A 22,325-nucleotide genomic window follows, 5' to 3' on the forward strand; every position below is an offset into this window, starting at 1 on the left:
ATTAGAACTAATGAAAAGTTAAAATGGCCAGATTTAAGCCAACTATATGAACAAAATACTTTTTCTTTAACCCAGCAATAATCACGTAGAAATGTAGATTAAAAATCCCACTTCTGCCGGGCGCGGTGGCTCAAGCCTGTAATCCCAGCACTTTGGGAGGCCGAGACGGGTGGATCACGAGGTCAGGAGATCGAGACCATCCTGGCTAACACCGTGAAACCCCGTCTCTACTAAAAAATACAAAAAACTAGCCGGGCGAGGTGGCGGGCGCCTGTAGTCCCAGCTACTCGGGAGGCTGAGGCAGGAGAATAGCGTAAACCCGAGAGGCGGAGCTTGCAGTGAGCTGAGATCCGGCCACTGCACTCCAGTCTGGGCGACAGAGCGAGACTCCGTCTCAAAAAAAAAAAAAAAAAAAAAAAAAAAATCCCGCTTCAAATGACAACAAACTTGATAAGAACCAGGAATAAATTTATAAGAAATGCACTAGACTTATTCAGCACACAGGTTTCATTTCAGTCCTCTTTCCCTCTGTTCCACATTCTCTGAACTAAATCAATAAACAACTCAAAGGAATATTATAATGAAATATTTCATGAGAACTGTATTCTCAGTAGTAAGAAAACCCATTTTTGCCTGATCAGCTGAGCAAATTAAAGTTCAATTCTTCTTTAACCGTTACTATTTTCCATCCCAAGGTTTTGTTTTTGTTTTAACTTCTATGTTAGACTTAAGAAAACAAAAACTCTATACCCCATAAATCAAGGCAAACTTTTTCAGTTTTAGAGAAAAGAGATTAAGAGGAAAACAATTCTGAAGAAGCAATGTTTCTGCCTCGGGGAGAGAAACCTTTAATACAATCCTTATGAAACTGTGTTCCTGGCGTTCCCTTCATAAATCATGCATGTATAAGTAATTTTCAAAGATTTTGGGAAATGAGCTATTGCACAAGGGATGATGGGAGGTGTTATTTTGTTTCTGTATTTTTCTTTCTCTTTCCCTTTTTTACAGTTGCTGGTCATTTATTGGTCAAAAAATAAAGAGGGTGTCTGTCAGAAGCAGTCAAAAAATAATAGGTCTGAGGAAATATAGATGCCTGAGCTATATTTATCATAAGTAAACTGTGTTTAAGAAACATAGCCAAGGCCGGGCGCGGTGGCTCAAGCCTGTAATCCCAGCACTTTGGGAGGCCGAAGTGGACAGATCATTAGGTCAGGAGATCGAGACTATCCTGGCTAACATGGTGAAACCCCGTCTCTACTAAAAATATAAAAAACTAGCCGGGCGTGGTGGCGGGCGCCTGTAGTCTCAGCTACTTGGGAGGCTGAGGCGGGAGAATGGCGTGAACCTGGGAGGCAGAGGTTGTGGTGAGCCAAGATTGTGCCATTGCACCCCAGCCTAGGCAACAGAGCAAGGCTCCGTCTCAAAAAAAAAAAGGAAAGAAACATAGCCAAAATGATGGTATACTGCAAACTCTTTCCTTATAGATTCAGAGCCACATCAATTTCTCCACATTTTTTAAAGAAATAAATCACTTTGGAAAATTATAGATATATTTCTATAATCAATAAATTTGAGGTATTTATATGGATTCATCATAATTAAAAATATTAGTTGTTATCCTATAAAACAATATATATATACAAATCAGTTGGGTCCCCTGGGAAGCAGATGCTGAGCTGGAGTTAAGAATGCAAAAGGCGGCCAGGTGCGGTGGCTCACGTCTGTAATCCCAACACTTTGGGAGGCCGAGGTGGGCGGGTCACGAGGTCAGGAGATGGAGACCATCCTGGCTAACACGGTGAAACCCCGTCTCTACTAAAAATACAAAAAAAAAACTAGCCGGGCGAGGTGGCGGGCGCCTGTAGTCCCAGCTACTCGGGAGGCTGAGGCAGAAGAATGGCGTAAACCCGGGAGGCGGAGCTTGCAGTGAGCTGAGATCCGGCCACTGCACTCCAGCCCGGGCTACAGAGCAAGACTCCGTCTCAAAAAAAAAAAAAAAAAAAAAAAAAGAATGCAAAAGGTGCCGAGCGCAGTGGCTCACGCCTGTAATCCCAGCACTTTGGGAGGCCGAGGTGGGCGGATCATGAGGTCAGGAGTTTGAGACCAGCCTGACCAACATGGTGAAACTCCATCTCTACTAAAAATACAAAAATTAGTCAGGCATGGTGGCACGCACCTGTAGTCCCAGCTACTGCAAAGGCTGAGGCAGGAGAACTGCTTGAACCCAGGAGGCAGAGGTTGCAGTGAGCTGAGATTAGGCCACTGCACTCCAGCCTGGGCCACAGACCAAAACTCTGTCTCAAAAAAAAAAAAAAAAAAAAAAAAGAGGAATGCGGCCGGGCGCGGTGGCTCACGACTATAATCCCAACACTGTGAGAGGCCGAGGCGGGTGGATCACCTGAGGTCGGGAGTTCGAGACCAGCCTGACCAACATGGAGAAACCCCGTATCTACTGAAAATACAAAATTAGCCAGGCGTGGTGGCACATGCCTGTAATCCCAGCTACTCGGGAGGCCGAGGCAGGAGAATTGCTTGAACCTGGGAGGCAGAGGTTGTGGTGAGCCGAGATCGCGCCATTGCACTCCAGCCTGGGCAACAAGAGCGAAACTCTGTCTCAAAAGGAAACAAACAAACAAACAAATAAACAACAAAAAAAAAACAATTCAAAGGCTTCGGCCGGTGCGGTGACTCATGCCTGTAATCTCAGCACTTTGCCAGGCCGAGGCAGGCAGATCACCTGAGATCAGGAGTTCGAGACCAGTCTGGGCAACATGGTGAAACCCTGTCTCTACTAAAAATACAAAAATTAGCCGGGTGTGGTGGCAGGTACCTGTAATCCCAGCAACTTGGGAGGCTGAGGCGGGAGAATCGCTTGAGCCCAGGAGGTGGAGGTTGCAGTGAGCTGAGATCAGGCCACTGCACTCTAGCCTGGGCAACAGACCCAGACTCCGTCTCAAGGAAAAAAAAAAAAAAAAAAAAAGCAAAAGGCTTATTGAAGAGTAACATTCATAAGAAGAAAAAGGAGGAAGAACTGGGTCGGGGAGTCATCAGACCACTATGCAGATCGGCTGAAGACTCAGCCAGCCCGATAGGGAGCTCCCAGCAAAGATTACCATTAGAGAAGTTCTGCATAGGGCAAAAATGGCCAGGCTCTGTTCCACCATCTTGCTGAGTCACTGCCTGGGGTCGCCTCAAAAAAAGTATGACCTTGGCTCAAAAGCTAACAGACACTTAAAGGAATTAACAGCTGGAGGTTGTCAACTAAATCACACAATTCTTGCAGTTGAGAAAGAAGTCCTTTGTGGTTGGTGCGGGGGTGCAGTAGACAGGGTCTCACTCTGTTACCTAAGCTGGAGTGCAGTGGTGTGATCATGACTAATTGCCGCCTCAACCTCCTGGGCTCAGGTGAGCCTCCCTACTCAGCCTCCCAAGAGTTGGGACCACAGGCAGAGTGCCACCATGCCCAGCTAATTTTTGTTTTTTTTTGTTTTTTTTTTGAGAGATGGAGTTTGGCCATGCTGTCCAGGCTGGTCTCAAACTCCTGGAGTCAAGCAGTCCTCCCACCTCAGCCTCCTGGGTAGCTGGGACTATGGGTGCACACCACCATGCCTGGCTAATTTTTTAAATTTTGTAGAGACAGAGGTCTCCTTGTGTTGCCCAAACTGGTTTTGAACTCCTGGCCTCAACATCCTCCCAACTTAGCCTCACAAAGTGCTAGAATTAGAGGCATGAGCCACTGCACCCAGCTTGAATTGTCTTTAAACTGTTTTCTACTAGTATTTAATCTCAGCCTCTTCCCATTCTGACCTATAATTAAGATTAACAATTTTTTTTTTTTTTTTTTTTTTTTTTTTGCCAGGTGCAGTGGCTCACGCCTGTAATCCCAGCACTTTCGGAGGCCAAGGCAGGTGGATCCCCTGAGGTCAGGAGTTCGAGACCAGCCTGGGCAACATGGCAAACCCCATTTCTACTAAAAATATAAAAATTAGCCAGGCTTGGTGGCGGACACCTGTAATCGCAGCTACTCCGGAGGCTGAGGCGGGAGAACTGCTTGAACCTGGGAGGGGAGGTTGCAATGAGCCAAGATCGCACAATTGCACTCCAGCTTGGGCAACAAGAATGAAACTCCGTCTCAAAAAAAAAAAAAAGCTGGGATTACAGGCGTGAGCCACCACGACTTTTTTTTTTTTTCTTAAGTGCATTTCTGAGACTGTCTCATAGTCCTTTTCAGATTTATCAGTGAATAGCTTTGTCCTATATATTGGCCAATTGTAACCTTTACCACTCCTTTTCCTTTGGTACGTGTGTGTAACATATATACAAGAAGATTATCTATATTCGTGTATGCACCTTGCCACAATGAAGTAAAATTTATCACAATTTTCCTTTATGGTTTGTATTTTTTTGTCTTATTTAAGAAACCCTAGGCAGGGCGTGGTGGCTCAAGCCTATAATCCCAACACTTTGGGAGCCAAGGTGGGCGGATTGCCTGAGGTCAGGAGTTCAAGATCAGCCTGGCCAATATGGCAAAACCCCGTCTCTACTAAAAATACAAGAATTAGCTGGGTGTGGTGGACCACACCTGTAGTCCCAGCTACTCAGGGAGGCTGAGGCAGGAGAATCGCTTGAATCCGGGAAGCGGAAGTTGCAGTGAGCTGAGATCACACCACTGCACTCCAGCCTGGGCGACAGAGCGAGACTGCGTCTCAACAACAACAACAACAACAACAACAAAAAGATATTCCTTATTTTCTTCTCAGATTTTTTTTTTTTTTTTTTTTTTTTTGAGGCGGAGTCTTCACTCTGTCGCCCAGGCTGGAGTGCAGTGGCGCGATCTCGGCTCACTGCAAGCTCCGCCTCCCAGGTTCGCGCCATTCTCCTGCCTCAGCCTCCCGAGTAACTGGGACTACAGGCGCCCGTTTTTTTTTTTTTTTTTTTTTTTTTTTTTTTTTTTTTTTTTTTTTTTTGAGACGGAGTCTCGCTCTGTCGCCCGGGCTGGAGTGCAGTGGCCGGATCTCAGCTCACTGCAAGCTCCGCCTACCGGGTTCACGCCATTCTCCTGCCTCAGCCTCCCGAGTAGCTGGGACTACAGGCGCCCGCCACCTCGCCCGGCTAGATTTTTGTATTTTTTTTAGTAGAGACGGGGTTTCACCGTGTTAGCCAGGATGGTCTCGATCTCCTGACCTCGTGATCCGCCCGTCTCGGCCTCCCAAAGTACAGGCTTAAGCCACCGCACCCGGCCTTTTTTTTTTTTTTGAATAGGAATCTCGCTCTGTCACCCAGGCTGGAGTGCAGTGGCACGATCTCAACTTACTGCAACCTCCGTCTCAGTGGTTCAAGCGATTCTCCTGCCTCAGCCTCCCGAGTAGCTGAGATTACAGGTGCGTGCGCTACCACGCCCGGCTAATTTTTTTGTATTTTTGGTAGAAATGGGGTTTCACCATGTTGGCCAGGATGGTCTCGATCTCTTGCCCTCATGATCTCTTGTCCTCATGATCTCTCTGCCTCCTAAAGTGCTGGGATTACAGGCGTGAGCCACCACGCCCAGCCTTCTTCTCAGAGTTTTATAATTTTGCTTTTTGCACTTTCTTCAATCCAATGGGATTGTTTTGTGTAGGGTGGGACTTACGAGTATATTTTTTCTATGTGCATTTATCTATTGTACATTATTTCATTTATTGAACACTATAGCCTTTACCTATTTATCTGCAATGTTTACGGTATCAGGTTTCTATATATTTGGCTGTCTACTGATCCATTGGTTTGTAGGTTCTTGTACTAACATCCATTGTTTTAATTACTTTAGCTATGTAATCAGTTTTCACATCTGGTAAATCAAGTTCCCCTACCTTCTTCTTTTACAGGAGAATTAGCCTTTTGCTCTTCCATATACCTTTAAGAATGAGTTTGTCAAACTCCATGACAATTCCTGTTGGGAATTTCGTTAAAGTCACATTGCATTTGGATGCGATCAATTTGAGGAGCTATTACAACTTGAATCAACTGGAAAGAGACTTTTGCAAAAAGTCTTATCCTCTCTCTTAGAACATAAACTTGGGCATATCCTATAAGCTCCCTGCAGAAATCCCGAAAAAGAAGTGCGAGGAATAGTCCCATATATCTTGGAGAACCTCTGATAATCTCTTCTAACTGTACCATCTTTGCAAAGGCAGGGATGGAAAAAGAGAGGGAGGAAGAGGGCAGGCGACTCAAAGTATTAGCTAAATGTGAGTAAAGGGTTGGCATCCAGTGTTCTTCTCAGTCACTATTTTCTCTGGTGTATTTCCTGGAGATATCTTTTTTGGAGGAGTGAAATTGAAAGGAGGCATTGGAAAGACAGAAGGTGAGGAAAAGACAGAGGGTGAATATGTTCTGGAGGGGAGAGGACCTTAACTGCTGATGGCTGAAACTGCTGTTCCTTCTACCTGTTCGGCTCTGAAGTTCAAGGGAAGGAATCCTGAATGGCGGCTGAAAAAAAAAAAAAAAAAAAACTTTAGAGAAAAGGTAGCATTTGAGTTGAGGGCGCGCAGGGTGGATAAGAGTTCCAGCGCGGGCGTATATCTGGGAGCTGGGGTGTGGCTGTGGCGGGCGGCATTGCAGAAAAAAGGCGACAGGCATTCTGAATAGCATAAGGAGACAGAGACAGAAGTGATGTGTTTGTAGGACGCAAGAGCAGTTCATTTTGAGGTGAGAGATACAGCTGGAAAGATAAGTAGCGGCCCGATTGTGCAAGGCCATGAATACCAGGTTAAGGACTTTGGACTTTATCCTGGGATGCCAGTGTGAGTTCTTGAGCAGAAAAGTAAGTAGCTGGGTCCGAAGTTCGCGTCAGCAGGATCACTGTGGCTACAGCAAGGCAGAGAATCAGGTGACCGCGTCCTGGCCAGCGGGGCAGGCAAAGGCGCGGAGTGTTGCACATCCACCTGCAGGGGGCACACTGAAGGGCCGAAAGCCCACCCCGCCCCCGTCCTCGCCGCCCTACCCCGATGCGCCGCGCTCGGAACTCGGTTAGCCAGCCTGGACGCGCCCCTCTCGGGCTTCGGCTACTCTGCCTGGACGCGCCTCCGTGCGTCACGTCCGCTGTGGCGTGAGGCTCTTTAGAGCAGAGGAGGGGAGCAAAAAGAAGCCTTTGCGCGTGCGCCAGGGCGCAGCCGTCGGTGGTAAAAGCTGTGGGGCTGGTGCGGGGGACAATTTTACGTCTACAGGCGCTTACACGTCTGTACGTTTCTGAGTCCGCACGGTTGTCTTCTCTTGCTGAATGGCCATAGGTGTTTTGTTTTGTCCCAAGAGATAAAGGCAACAGGCAAACAGTACAGGGGTGATGGGGTGCTCCTTGACTTTAGCGGGGCTGACCCTGGCACTCCCTCTAGGTCTCCCCGTTGCGAAGCACTGAGTCTCTTCACGGCAGTTTCTCTCCAGTTACCTGCCCTGTCTGCGGCCCAAACGGCCATGCTAGTGAAAACCTGTCCTGGCCGCTAAGCAAGCCCAGCCCAGGCTGTAATTTATGTTTCTAGGGCTTGTTTTTCTTTGCAGTCAAATCAGAGATTCGGAGTTGAAGGGGACCTTAGAGGTCAATATGCCCAACCTCTTAGCCCGAGTGAGTGAATGTACGGTTTTTACCACACCTCGAAAATCGCCCGTTTCCTGGGAACAACGTTGATTAGGTAGTCCTGAAAGTTTCCTGCATGCAAATTTCACTCCTTCGACATCATTTATTGCTACCTACTGTGTGGAGGCATTGTAGGTCCTGGGGATACGATTGAAACCGATGAAGAACGAAGCGCACAAAGATTGTTGATCTCGGCCAGGCGCGGTGGCTCACTCCTGTAGTCCCAGCACTTTGGGAGGCGGAGGTGGGTGTATTGTTTGAGGTCAGGAGTTCGAGACCAGCCTGGCCAACATAGCGAAACCCCGTCTCTACTAAAAATACAAAAATTAGCCGGGCTTGGTGGCGTGCGCGTGCAGTCCCAGCTACTCGGGAGGCTGCGGCAGGAAAATAACTTGAACCTGGGAAGTGGAGGTTGCAGTGAGCCAAGATTCCGCCTGCATTCCAGCCTGGGCGACAAAATGAGACTTGTCTCAAAAAAAAAAAAAAAGATTGTTGGGGACAAGAGGGAAACCAACAACCAAAAATAGAGGCCTGATCTGATTTAGTGCTAGCAGGAAATAAAAAGAACATATGGTAGAAATACACAGGTGAGAATTTCTTGGAGTGATCGGAGAAGGCCTCTTGGAAGTGGTGATGTTTATAACCAGCCAAGTGAACAGTTAGGTGTTCTAGGCTGAGAGAAGAACAATGTTCTTTAGGCAGGTTGTTGTTTTCTAGGAATAGACAGAAGGCTACTGTGACTGGAGTGTGGTGAGGCAAGGTTGTGAATGGTGAGAAAACATTGAGAATGTGAGCAGGAGCCAGATGCACGCCTTTGTGGGGTACGGTAAGAAGTTTGAAATATATTCTAAGAGCAATGGGAAGCCAAACAATAGTTTGGGGTACAGACTTGATCTTGGTTCGTTTGGAACCAATCTCTTCCCCCATATCACAACCCTTTAAATATTTGAAGAGGGCTGGCCGGGCGCGTTGGCTGACACTTGTAATCACAGCACTTTGGGAGACCGAGGCGGGTGGATCACGAGGTCAGGAGTTTGAAACCAGCCTGACCAACACAGTGAAACCTCATCTCTAATAAAAATACAAAAATTACCTGGGCGTGGTGGCAGGCACCTATAATCCCAGCTACTCAGGAGGTTGAGGCAGGAGAATCACCTGAACCCGCCAGGCGAAGATTGTAGTGAGCTAAGATGGTGCCACTGAACTCCAGCCTGGGCGACAGAGCTAGACTCCATGTCTTCTTATCTGGAGGATTTATGGATGGATTTCTTGTTTGTTTGTTTGTTTTGTTTTGTTTTTTTGAGACGGAGTCTTGCTCTGTTGCCCAGGCTGGAGTGCAATGGTGCAGTCTCTGCTCACTGCAAGCTCCATCTCCCAGGTTCACACCATTCTCCTGCCTCAGCCTCCCAAGTAGCTAGGACAACAGGCGCCTGCCACTACGCCCGGCCAATTTTTTGTATTTTTAGTAGACACGGGGTTTCACCGTGTTAGCCAGGATGGTCTCGATCTCCTGACCTCGTGATCCACCCGCCTCAGCCTCCCAAAGTGCTGGGATTACAGGCGTGAGCCACCGCACCCGGCCTATGGATGGATTTCAAAACATCATTCCACACACTTTGAAAGTGGGGAGTTTTTCAAATGTAAATCAAGTATGTATATTTTTATTTTTTAAATAAAACAATGGAGCCGGGTCTCAAACTCCTGAGCTCAAATGGTCCGCCCACCTTGGCCTCCCAAAGTGCTGGGATTACAGGCACAAGCCACTGCGCCGGACCCGGGTGTGTGTGTGTGTATGTGTGTATATATATATATATATATATATATATTTTTTTTTTTTTAATTGAGACGGAGTTTTGCTCTTGTCGCCCAGGCTGGAGTGCAGTGGCACGATCTCGGCTCACTGCAACCTCTGCCTCGCGGGTTCAAGCGATTCTCCTGCCTCAGCCTCCCGAGTAGCTGGGATTACAGGCACCCACCACCATGCCTTGCTAATTTTTGTATTTTTAGTAGAGACAGGTTTTCACAATGTTGGCCAGGCTGGTCTCGAACTCCTGACCTCAGGTGATCCACTTGCCTCAGCCTCCTAAAGTGCTACAGGCATGAGCCACCTCGCCTGGCCGGCCTGTATATTTTTAAAGGAAATAACCTAAGAGTTTTTTCCAGATTTTCAAAGAGGTCCTGTAAAGATTAAGAACCACTGAACCTTTCTCGTTTGCCTGATCCTGGTTACTGTTCTCAGGAATAGGAGGACACAATGTCAGCTTTAACCCAGGCTAGTTCCTCTAAACTGCCTTATCGGTGAAATGAAAATAATAGGGTTGCTATGGGGATTAAATGAGATGATACTCAAAAAGTGATAATTAATGATAAATCATAAGGTGTCTGCCACAAAGTGCCCCTATTATAAACAAACAGTGGCCTGGAGGGACAGTTTATAAATACTGCTCCTTTAGCATTCCACTAATATTCACTGAGTGCCTGTTCTGTGTAGAGGCCCTGGTGAAAAAGATCGGCCTTCCAGTATATTATCTAGTCGAAAGAACCTCAAAAGATACAAAACACGATAGACTGAACGCCCTGAGAAGGGCGTAAGTGCAGTGCTCTAGGAGCTGTAGAAGAGGTCTCGATATCCACTGGAGGAAAGTGTTTATTGGAGTTCATATCTGGAGTGGGTTTAAAAGATGAACAGAGGGAATCTAAAACATACACACAAAATCAATACTACACGTACACATTTTATTCTTGGTTTTGTGGAAAGACCAGTTAGAAACACTGCAATCACTTCTACTACTCAGCAGATACTGAGCAGTAGGTTTCGTGACAGAGCACCTGTATCTTTTGTCCAGTCTGTTTACTATACATTGCGTGCTCTGGGCAGTCCTTATCTTCGTGTTCAGGAACAAAGTACACACACCCCTTTCCGAAACGAAGGGCCCAGGGATTCCGAGAGGGGTGGGAGCCCTCACGGCCAGACCACACAATGGGGAGCCTCTTTACCCTAGTTATCACCCACCCCTGCAGGCTCCACTTTGCCAGGGTTCGACTTCTCGGGTCCTTTCGCCCCTCCCCTGCAGCCCCCAGGAGCGCAGCAACAGCCTGGCCAGGCGCCCTCCCTCTCTCTCTCTCGAGCTTCCCTCCTCCTTCACCGGGAGCCGGAAAACCCGGAGCGAACCAGCCCAGCCCGGCGGCGCATGCTCAGTAGCGAACAGGTTCAGTTCGCTAGTAGGAAGCTCTAGCGCTACACCGGCGGCGGCGGCGGCGGCGGCTGCGGCGGCACCTCAGGGCAGCCAGATTCCCCAACAACGACCTCGGGTCCTTCCCCTTCCCCGTGAGACCCCCGCCCCAGCTCAGCCCCGCCCGGGGCTCCTGCGTTTCGGGGTACCAACTGAGCAGAGCGGGCGCCGCGGCCGGAGCGTACCTCCACACGTCCTCCCCCAGCCGCCAGCTCCGCCGCGGGGCCAGGCCGGGCCCGAGAGTGCAGCCCCGGCGGGCGGGCGGGCGGCGGCCGCGGCAGAGGGCAGCCCCGGGCGGCGCCGGCGGGCCGGGGAGGAGGCGCGGGGGGCCTGGCCCCGGGGCGGTGGTGCGGGATGCCGCCGCCTCCGGGCCGCGTTCGTTCTCCACAGTTGGTACCCGTGTCGGGTGTGTGGCCGGGCGCGGGCCTCGCCCCCCAGCCCCCTCACCAGGGCTAGCCCGGCTGCGCGGCGCCCGGAGGGGGCCGGGCCGTCCGGTGGGGCCGCGGCCCTGTTCCGTGCTGCGATCTCGCCCTCTCGCAGCTCCCCGGCCCGGCCGCCGCCGCCCCTCTCCCCGCCCAGAGGCGCCCCGGGGGCACCATGCAGGCGCAGCAGCTGCCATACGAGTTTTTCAGCGAAGAGAACGCGCCCAAGTGGCGGGGACTGCTGGTGCCTGCGCTGAAAAAGGTGAGGAGCACGCGGGACCCCGCTTCCCGGCCGCAGCACCCCAGCGCGGGCGCCGGGCTGGCGCTGGGGAAGGGCTGGGGAGGCGGGGCGCGCGCAGGGCTGTCTTTCTTCCCGGTCTCGCCGCGTCTCCAGAAGGACGGCGCACACTGAGAGGCTCGCCATACGGCTGGCTCTCAGTGTTGACATCCACCGGGTGTGTGGGAAGGCCGCAGGGAGCTGGCGGGAGTTTATCCGAATAATCCAACCCCTGAGAGGTGAATGCTTTGCCCTTTGATTCCAAGACAACAGTTGCAGGAGCCTCAGTTTTCTGCGGAGGTCAAAGCAGGCCACTTTTCCGCCTTCTCGGTCTTAGCGCGGAGCTGCTGTCAGCCTGCCGTTTTAGGTGTCCAGTACGCTCGTTTTAGTGGCTTTTCGAGAATGCCCTGGCCGTAGTGCTTGCTCAAAGGAATTGCGAGCTCGCCTGCCAGCAGTAACGTGGCCTGCTCTGTTCGCCATCAGCAATCACTCCTCATTCTCCTGGTTTCCCCCGCTCCTCCGATTAACAGGGGCCGGTGCACATGCTACCAATTTCGGGGTTTTTTTGTTTTGTTTTTGCAGCGTTAGAAACTTGGTGCTGTCATTTGGTTAAGAATTTTTAGCCTTTGTATGTTTAAGTTTGCTACGTTGTTACATACCCCCGATCTGTGCTTTTAAATGTTTTAGTATAATTAGGAAGTGTTGTTACATTTTTAAAGCTTCTAAAGCAGCAGTGTGACTACCAGACTATTTTTGTTTCCTTTTCTTCATTTACCTTTTCTGTAAAGATTGCTTTGCTCTTCTAATAGTGTTTCTAAATTCCAGTTTCTTGCTGCTTAAAGAATGTTTCATGCTAACTGCTTCTACTAAGAATGGAGATTAATGTTGTACCTTTTATGCTAAACATTAAAAGCTGTCTGATATTTCTCAAAGGCCAGTAACTTTTACTTTCCCTTTTGCCCTGTTCTCCTCCTGTCCCTCTTGCTGTCTTACAGTGGAAACTATTTGGTTTGTCAGGAGTATTTGCTCATATATTTCTGACTTAAGTTACGGACATTTTCCCCTTCAAGTGTCTGACTAGTCACAAACATCTATTTTTTTTTTTGTTTGTTTGTTTGTTTTTTTTTTTTTTTAAAGAAAACCAAAAAGATGCCATGTATCTTACATACTTTACTCCTTAGAAATCCCATCAGGCTCTCACTCCTTACTTTTGCTTTACTTGCAAGTTTGGCTTCTCAGCTTGCAATGGAATGGGTGTAGGACGTCTCTGTGATGCTAGAAGCTGGTGTCCGGATAGGGTAAGAGGAGACAGGGAAATTGTTTAAAAATCTGTAAAGGAACTCATAAAGTATTGCCAAATAGGGGCCATTTTGCTTAGAGGCAAAAACAGCTGCTTTCTTAGGGAATCACCAAGCTATCAGCTGAGAATTCTTTGAAGTAGTGGAAAGAATATTGTAGGAGTTGACAGACCTTGTTTTAATTCTGCCACACTGGTGGCCCTTGCTGGAATCTGTCCACAGAAGCATTTTGTTTGGCTGGCACAGTGTGGTTTTATTTTCAAATGTAATTAGTTGCTAATATTTGAAAATGGGAGATATTACATAAAATCTGAATTTTCTGCTTTTCTTGACGAATAGGAAGGTCTTGTCATTTAGGGTCTGTATTCAAGCGAGGCACTAAACTGCTGGAGGTGAGTAAATGGCTGCCTTCTTTAGACAGGTCGTGTATCTCCACCTTACCACAGCCCCCACTTGTCCTTTTTGCATATTTACATAAACCAGCTTTTGACTTTAAGCTAGAAATATTTTTGCAGTAGAAGTGATAAGAGGAGGTGGAAGTGTACATAATCTAGCTGATATGTAAGGTTCTTCCAATTCTTATTTAAATATCCACTAACAATGATTCTAAACAAGGTTGAAAATACAGTATATTTCATATCTGGATACGTTGTTGGTAGCTCAAAACCTACGTTTTTACCTGCCTGCTGGATATTTCATGTGGATATCTCCATATCTTGATTTCTTCCTTTGATTTATTATTGAATTATTTGTAGATGCATCCAACTCGTGTTCTCTTACTCTTACCTGAGGCTCTTTGGATATTCTAGTCCCTTCATCCTTCTTTGCCTGGTCCAACACTACTCATCCTTCTAGACTCACTCAACCTGAACTCTCAAATCATCAGGGCTGAATTGGATATTACTCTTTTGTTTTCTTTTTGCACCCTATTCTAGCTCTGTGAATTTTAAGTTCCTATTTACTTGCCTGTAGCTAGATCGGATGCTCCTTGAGAACAGGCTTGATATCTTACCCTCATTTTATTCCCCATACATACAGTGCTTGACATCTGGTAGGCACTCAATTTGAATAAATAGGTGAGGGGATACACAAACTGAAACTATGACTTCTCTCCTCCACCAGTCATTTCAGTTTTTCTTCTTGATTAATGACTTTATTATTACATTTGACTGGTTTAAAATGTTGGGGTCATCTCTGGCTTCTTTGTATTAGTAGTGCACACTCAGGTAGAGCCTGTATGTTCATTTCCCTTTGGCATGCTCTTCTAGTCTGTTCCCTCCTCCAGCTTCTCTAATTGAGTCTCCTTTCTCAGACTACTGTGATAACTTCTTAATTAAGTTCACTGCCCCCCACCTCACCTTCTGTTTTTCAGATCTCACCAGTTATAGGACACTTCTGAACATGTCACACTCCTGTTCAGAACTGTTCATGTCTTTTGAGTTCAGCCTACGCTAAAGTGCACACTTTTTAGCATGGAATTGACAGCGATTGATATCTGGCTTCATCCTGCTTTTCTGACTGGATTGTCTACCATAATCTTTTGTCTCCTTTTTGCTTTAGCCAGTCTGTACTGCTACTTTTCCTGAATGCGGCTGGAATGTCCCACTGTATCTGTTTCACCGCATCTATGAGTCTAAGTCCTATCTTACCTATTGCACAAATATATCATGTCTACTATAGAACAGGTATTGCTCTTGACACTCAGGTTAAAAAGGTAAATGACAGGGCCGGGCGCAGTGGCTCACGCCTGTAATCCCAGCACTTCGGGATACCAAGGTGGGCAGATCATGAGGTCAGGAGTTTGAGACCAGCCTGGCCAACATGGTGAAACCCCGTCTTTACGAAAAAATACAAAAATTGGCTGGGCGTGGTGATGGGCTTTTATAAGCCCAGCTACTCGGGAGGCTGAGGCAGGAGAATTGCTTGAAATTCAGGAAGGCGGAGGTTGCAGTGAGCCGAGATCGCGCCACTGCACTCCAACCTGGGCAATAAGAGCAAAAATCTGTCTCAAAAAAGGAAAATAAAAAAGGTAAATGACATAATCAGAAAAGACTAAATTAGAACGTGATGGAAAGTGGCAGGGCATGTCTGGAGAGACAACTGGTTTATGGACAGTTTTTATGTATGTTAAGCTAAGGAATTTTAATTTTTTCTTGGGTAATTAGACGCCATTGATAGTTTCTTTTGTTTGTTTGTTTTTGTTTTGTTTGTTTGTTTTGAGACAGTCTCACCAGGCTGGGGTGCAGTCATGCGATCTTGGCTCACTGCAACCTCCATCTCCGGGGCCTAAGTGATCCTCCCACCTCAGCCTCCTGAGACTACAGACACACTGCCACACCCGGCTAATTTTTGTATTTTTTGTAGAGTTGTGGTTTCACCATGTTTCCCAGGCTGGTCTTGAACTCCTGGGCTCCATCCATCTGCCTGCCTCAGCTTCCCAAAGTGCTGGGATTACAGGGTGAGCCCAGCCAATAAGTTTTAAGTAGGGGAGTAACTGCACATTTGAATTTTAGAAAATTCACTTTGGCCATAGAATGGAAAATGGTTTGGAGAAGAATGAGACATGAAATGAGGAGAAAAGTTAGAAGCCTAGTTTAATAGTCCAGTCAAGAGATAATATACATTTGAATTAAGGGTGCATTTGAACAAGGATGGAAATATGGATGTGGATTTTATTTGAAAGATGTTTACACAGCAAAATGACAGGACCTGGTAACTCACTGAGTGATTGGGGGAATGGTAATGGAACAGGAATAGACTTGTTTCTGACTTGATCGTCTTTAGTCAGGATAGAGAATGTAGGAGAAGCTTTTAGGTTGGAGAGAGGAATGGCATAATAAGATGATTTTTGGACTTGTTGACTTAAAAGTCCTTTTGGGTTATTCAAGTGAACTTCTCTGACTGGCTATTTGTTGTTGGTATCTGATGAAGCAGATTTGGAACTTCTAGATGTGTGAGTAAAGCCATAAATATAGATGAAGCCTATACAAAGACTTATACATGAATGTTCATGGCAGCTCTTTTCAGTCAAAAACTGGAAACCGATGTCCATCAGCAGGTGGATGAATAAGCAAATTGTGATACAGACAAACAGTGGAATACTACTCAGCAACAAAAAGGAACAAACTGGCTGGGTGAATTGGCTTGTACCTGTAATCCCAGCACTTTGGGAGGCCAAGGTGGGAGGATTACTTGAGCCCAAGAGTTCCAGGCCAGCCTAGGCAACATACTGAAAACCTGTCTCTACAAAAAACTTAAAAAATTAGCCAAAACATTTAAAAAAAATTAGCCAGGTGTGGTGGCATGAGCCAGTAGTCCCAACTGCTTGGGAGGCTGAGGTGGGAGCATTGCTTGGGTCTGAGAGGTCAAGGCTGCAGTGAGGTGTGATTGTGCTCCTGCACTCCAGCCTGGGCAAAAAAATGAGACCCTGTCTCCAAAAAAAAAAAAAAAAAGAGAACAAACTTGATACGAATGACAACATGGCTGAATCTCGAAATAATTATACTTAATGAAAGAAGGGAAACGAAAAAAGAGTATATACTGTATGTTCTACTTATAGAACATTCTAGAAGCTGCAAACTAGTGCAGATCAGTGGTTGTTTAGGGAGAGGCTTTTTATGTTCACTTGTCTTGATTGTGCTGATGGTTTCAGGGGTGTATACATATGCTGGAATTTTTCAGATTGTACGTTTTAAATATGTGCAGTTTATTGTATGTCAGTTGTACCTCAATGAAGATATTTTAAAAAGTAGATGAGACCACATGCTGAAAATGATTTGAGTAAGACTGAAAAAGGGCCGGCATAAGAAGTGGGGAAGGGGAGTGGAAAATAGTGTATAGGGAGATAGTGGAGGAAGAGGAACGATGTAAGGAGACTGAGAAGCAAAGAGTCAGGCAGAAGGAATGAAACACTAGTGTCTGAGAAGTTGAGAGAGGAATGCTTCAAGAAAAGAGTTGTTAGCTGTGTGCAATGGCTCACACCTGTAGATCCTAGCATGTTGGGAGGCCCAGGCAGATGGATCACCTGTGGTCAGGAGTTTGAGACCAGCCTGGCCAACATAGGGAAACCCCTGTCTTTACTAAAAATACAAAAATTAGCCTGACGTGGTGGTGCACGCCTGTAATCCCAGCTACTTGGGAGGCTGAGACACAAGAATCCTGGGAGGTGGAGGCTGCAGTGAGCTGATATCACACCATTGTACTCCAGCTTGGGTGACAGAGCGAGACTCTGTTTCAAAAATAAATGAAAACAAATCAGCCGGGCGAGGTGGCTCATGCCTGTAATCCCAGCACTTTGAGAGGCTGAGGCGGGGGATCACCTGAGGTCAGGAGTTCAACACCAGCCTAACCAACATGGAGAAACCCCTTCTCTACTAAAAATACAAAATTAGCTAGGCGTGGTGGCACATGCCTGTAATGCCAGCTACTTGGGAGGCTGAGGCAGGATAATTGCTTGAACCCAGGAGGCAGAGGTTGTGGTGAGCCGCGATTGTGCTATTGCACTCCAGCCTGGGCAACAGGAGTGAAACTCCATCTCAGAAAAAAAAAAAAGAAAAAGAAAAACAAAAAACCAAAAAAACTAGTCAGGCTTGGTGGCACACACCTGTGGTCCTGGCTACTCAGGAGGCTGAGGTGGGAGGAATGCCTGAGCCTGGGACGTTGATACTGAGGTGAGCCATGATCGTGCCATTTCACTGCCGTCTGGGTGATAGGGTAAAGCCTTGTCTCAAAAAAAGAAACAAAAAAAAAAAGAGAAAGAAAAGAAAGAGTCATTGATCATATCAGGCTATAGAAAAGTCAAAGGGCCTGAAAAGTATTAAGTTTGGCAGCTAAGGGGTCATTGGTCACTATGTCAGAGCAGTTTTATTGTAACAGTAGAAGATGGAAGAACATGGAGAAAGTAAGAATAGCAAGGGCTGCTAACCTTTTTGTTCAGATTATTTTTTTTCTAGAAGCTTGGAATGGAAGGGAAAAGAGATAGTGCTGAGGCAAAAAAGATATTCAAGATTGGGTAAGACATTTTTACTTCTTATTTGGAGACGACAAAAACTTGTTAAGAGCCTTTGGGGAAGGAGCTAATAGAGAATGCTGGTGAAGATTCAGGAACACAGAGCGATGGAATTTGCCTTGAACTGTTTGGGAGATACTACTTTAAGCACTTCACCTGTGTTCTCATTTAATTCTTATAGGGTACTATTATGGCTTCCTTTTTACAGGAGAGAAAATCAAGGTTTGGAAAGTTAAATTTGCCTGTGTAATTTAGTTACAGAATCTTTATTTTTATTTTTAAAATTTATTTATTTATCTATTTTTGTACCATGAACCCCCTCCCCCGACCCTAAAATCTGTATTTTTAAACACTGTGTTGACTGGGCGTGGTGGCTTATGCTGTTAATGCCAACACTTTGGGAGGCCAAGGCAGGAGGATCACTTGAGGCTAGGAGTTTGAGACCAGCCTAGACCACATAGTGAGACCCTGTCTCTACAAGGAAAAAAAACCAGGTATGGTGGTGCATGCCTGTAGTCCCAGCTACTCAGGAGGCTGAAGTGGGAAGATTGCTTGAGCCCAGGAGTTTGAGGCTGCAGTGAGCTATGATTGGGCTACTGCACTCTAGCCTGGGTTACAGAGTGAGACCTTGTCTCTAAATACATTAATTAATAAAACACTATGTAATGCTATCTCTGTGGCAGGGGTGATGACATCTTTTCTTATGAGATAGGAGGGAAAGTGATAAAGAGGGGTTTGTAGGTTGGGGAGCAGGGAGTTCATGCTAAATAATCACCTCTATTTTCCTTCCTTCCTTCCTTCCTTCCTTCCTTCCTTCCTTCCTTCCTTCCTTCCTTCCTTCTTTCCTTCTTCCCTCCCTCCCTTCCTTCCTTCTCTCCTTCTGTGTTTCTTTCTTTCTGTCTTTCTGTCTCTCTGTCTTTCTTCTGTCTGTCTGTCTGTCTTTCTTTCTTTCTTTCTTTCTCTTTCGTTTTTGAGACAGAGTCTTGCTCTTGTCTTCTAGGCTGGAGTGCAGTGGTGCGATCTCAGCTTGCTGCAGCCTCCACTTCCTGGGATCCAGCAACTCTGCCTCAGCCTCCCCAGTAGCTGGGATTACAGGTGCACTCTGCTACATGTGGCTAATCTTTTGTATTTTAGTAGAGATGGGGTTTCACCATGTTGCCCAGGCTGGTCTTGAACTCCTGAGCTCAGGCAGTCTGCCCGCCTCGGCCTCCCAAAGTCCTGGGATTACAGGCATGAGCCACTGGCGCCTGGCCAGATCACCTCCATTTTCATGATGAAATGAAAGGCAAAAATTTTTTTACAGAGTGAAGAAAGGGAAAGTAGTAAGGAATTTAGAAGGAATAGTGAAGTTTGGGAATTGCTGCTGTGGAGCGTAGAGGAGCCAACCAGTACCTTAGAAAGGAATTGCAAGACAGGTGCGGTGTCTCATGCCTGCAGTTCCAGCACTTTGGGAGCCTGAGGTGAGAGGATCCCTTGAAACCACGAGTTCAAGACCAGCCTGGGCAACATGGTGAGACACCATCTCTACCAAAAAAAAAAAAAGCCAGCCATGGTGGTATGCACCTGTAGTCCCAGCCACTCGGGAGACTGAGGTGGGAGGATCCCTTGAGCTCAGGAGGCTGATGCTGCAGTGACCCATGGGAAAGAAAGAAAGAGCGAGAGAGAGAGAGCGAGTGAGCGAGAGAGGAATTGCTGAGCAGTGCTGAGTGTGGAGACCATAAACTTGGAGTAGGGTTGATCTGGTGGTTGTGAGATTCTCCTCCGGCAGCACTTATCTGTTCAGGTAAACAGGGAGAGAAGATAGTTGGTTGCAGGTAGCTGCAGTAGAAATTAAGAAGATAGGGGGATATTTCAAATGATAGAGAGGAAGTAAGGGTATATAAGAGAAATAAGGGACTGGAAGAAAAATTAGGGCTCCATGGATTCAAAATCTTCATGAGTTAGAAGAGAAGGGTAGTGGGAGTAGATAGGGGATTATGATTAGAGATGATGACAATTGTTATGTTTTGGAGTTTTAAGATTCCAGAGATAGAGGCTGAGGAGGGCAGATCACCTGAGTTCAGGAGTTCGAGACCAGCCTGGCCAACATGGCGAAACCTCGCTTCTACCAAAAATACAAAAATTATCTGGATGTGGTGGCACATGCTACTCGGGAGGCTGAAGTAGGAGAATCGCTTGAAACTTGGAGGCGGAGGTTGCAGTGAGCTAAGGTCGGGCCAGTGCACTCCAGCCTGGGCAACAAGAGCAAAACTCCATCTCAAAAAGAAAAAAAAAAGGATTCCAGAGATGCAGCAGATGAGACAATTAGGAGCTCTAAAGTTGATGTATTGGGTTGCATATGGGAATGATGATGAAGTCCACAGAGATTATGGAATGTACTGTAGCAGAGAGGGAGACTATATTCTAGCAGTGGGAGGAAGGTCCAGAAGTAACAGCAGTAAGGATGTTTTAATCAAATAATAGTAAAAGTGACAACTACTTCTCACCTCCTCTGACGTAGTATTTATTACAGCCGTAGACAAAATAGGAAGAAACTTTGTACTTCATTTTAGAAGTTTGTCTTGTGATAAAGTTTTTACCCTAACATTTTGTCATGAAGATTTTTCAATACACAGAAAAGTCGAAAGAACTGTACAGTAAACACCCTTATACCCATTGCCCAGATTTTATAATTAACATTTTATTATAATTTTATTATGTTTGCTCTATGGCATGCCTATCCATCCCTTCATCCATGAATCCATCTTATTATTATTGTTTTTTGAGATGGAGTCTTGCTCTGTGGCCCAGGCTGGAGTGCAGTGGCACAATCTCAGCTCACGGCAACCTCCACCTCCTGGGTTCAAGCGATTCTCCTGCTTCAGCTGCCCGATTAGCTGGGATTTACAGGCATGTGCCTCCACACCCGGATAATTTTTGTATTTTTATTAGAGACAGGGTTTCACCATATTGGCCAGGCTGGTCTCAATCTCCTGACCTCAGGTGATCCACCTGCCTTGCCCTGCCCATTTTGGTATTTTTAATAGAGTTGGGGTTTCTCCATGTTGGCCAGGCTGGTCTCAAATTCCTGACCTCAAGTGATCTACCTGCTTCACCCTCCCAAAGTGCTGGGGTTACAGGTATGAGCCACTGTGCCTGGCCAGAAGTTTTTAATACTGATGGAGTCAAATATATGTTTTTTTCTTTTAAGGTTATTGCTGTCTTATGTCTAAGAACCCTTTGCCGATATTTTCCTAATGTTGTCTTTTAAAAGCTTTATACTTTTAGCTTTCATAGACTCTGTGGTCCATTTCAAGTTAATTGTTGTGTTATGATACAAGGTAGGAATTGAGATCCATTTATTTTCAATGCTGATATCTAGTTATTTCAGAACTATCTGCTGAAGAGACCCTCTTCTTTTTTTTTTTATTGCCCCTTGCAGAGCAGGGCTATGCCATAGACAGTATGCCTAGAGTAGTGGCCTGTTGAAGAGATTTTCTTTTTTCTGTTGGATTGTGTTGATATTTTTATGAAAATTACATGATTCATGTGTGTATGTGTATATGCAGTCAGTCCTCTGCATCTGTGCATTCAAACAACTGTGGATCAAAAGTATCTGGGGGAGCAGGATGGGGGGAAATTGCATCTGTACTAAATTTGTCAGATATTTTTGGTCATTACTCCTTAAACAATACAGTACAACTCCTTACATAGTATTAATTATTATTAGTAATCTGGAGAGGATTTAAGGTATATGGGAGGATGTGCACAGGTTGTATGCAAATGCTACACCACTTTCTGTAAGATTAGAACTTGAGCATCTGCACGTTTTGGTATCTGAGAGAGGTCCTGGAACCAATCCCCCATGGATACTGAGGGACGACTATATACACACACGCACAACTGTATCTGTATCTCTCTGTCAGTTGATTTCTAGGCTCTCCATTCTCCATTTATCTAATTGTTGATTTCTCCACTTATAGTAAGTTTTGGTGTTAGGTAGTGTAATACTCCAATTTTATTCTTTTAAAAATTATGTTTTAGTGTTTCTAGATCTTTTTAAATGTTAATCTTTCATTCCTGTGATAATAAGTCATGGCAGATAGTATTTTATTGAGTTCCTGCTGTTTGCCAGTATCCTAGGCAATATTGTTCACATGCTTATCTCTGTTCTACCCATTGACTTTTGAAGGTGGTAATGTCTCAGTTGTACAGCTGACGAAATGGATTTTATGAGGACAAACTGCATAAGATCTTATGACTAGTAAGGAGTAGAATCAGGATTTGAACCTAAGTCAGAATAGCTTCAAAAACAACTCTTTATATTCCACTGTGTTGCCTTTTTTGAGTAGGAAGTGTAATGCAGTACGGTGGTGTTCTAATTGTCCTGAACCTTAAATTTTTAAGGAATAAGTATCTCAGGAGAGAGGGAGGCTGAATGGACAGGGCTTTGAAACCCCTTACTTTAAGCCGAGGAGCTCAGTCCTTTTACATTTTGG

At 46.0% G+C, this 22,325-nt stretch overlaps 1 protein-coding gene and 1 long non-coding RNA gene across 4 annotated transcripts in view; one reads left to right on the plus strand and one right to left on the minus strand.

Moving 5' to 3' along the window:
* Positions 1–5,562: 5,562 nt before the first annotated feature.
* On the minus strand, positions 5,563–7,073 carry LOC114671734 (uncharacterized). The gene is made up of 2 exons (XR_003721776.2): positions 6,745–7,073; positions 5,563–6,468 (listed from the first exon to the last, which is right to left on the minus strand). It is a non-coding gene; the product is annotated as an uncharacterized LOC114671734 (long non-coding RNA).
* Positions 7,074–10,822: 3,749 nt separating this feature from the next.
* Positions 10,823–22,325, plus strand: part of SOS1 (SOS Ras/Rac guanine nucleotide exchange factor 1) — a 148,653-nt gene continuing 137,150 nt past the window's right edge. For 2 of the 3 annotated variants that reach the window (XM_028831741.2, XM_028831742.2), the window contains exon 1: positions 10,823–11,526. In XM_028831741.2, the coding sequence (XP_028687574.1) occupies positions 11,440–11,526 (87 nt within the window). In that variant the 5' untranslated portion in view covers positions 10,823–11,439. Of the gene's footprint in view, positions 11,527–11,661; positions 11,781–22,325 lie in introns of those variants that run through there. The other variant, XM_077959694.1, reaches the window with a different exon arrangement.

This window comes from Macaca mulatta, chromosome 13 (assembly GCF_049350105.2).
Source record: "Macaca mulatta isolate MMU2019108-1 chromosome 13, T2T-MMU8v2.0, whole genome shotgun sequence".
Classification (NCBI taxonomy): Eukaryota; Metazoa; Chordata; class Mammalia; order Primates; family Cercopithecidae; genus Macaca; species Macaca mulatta.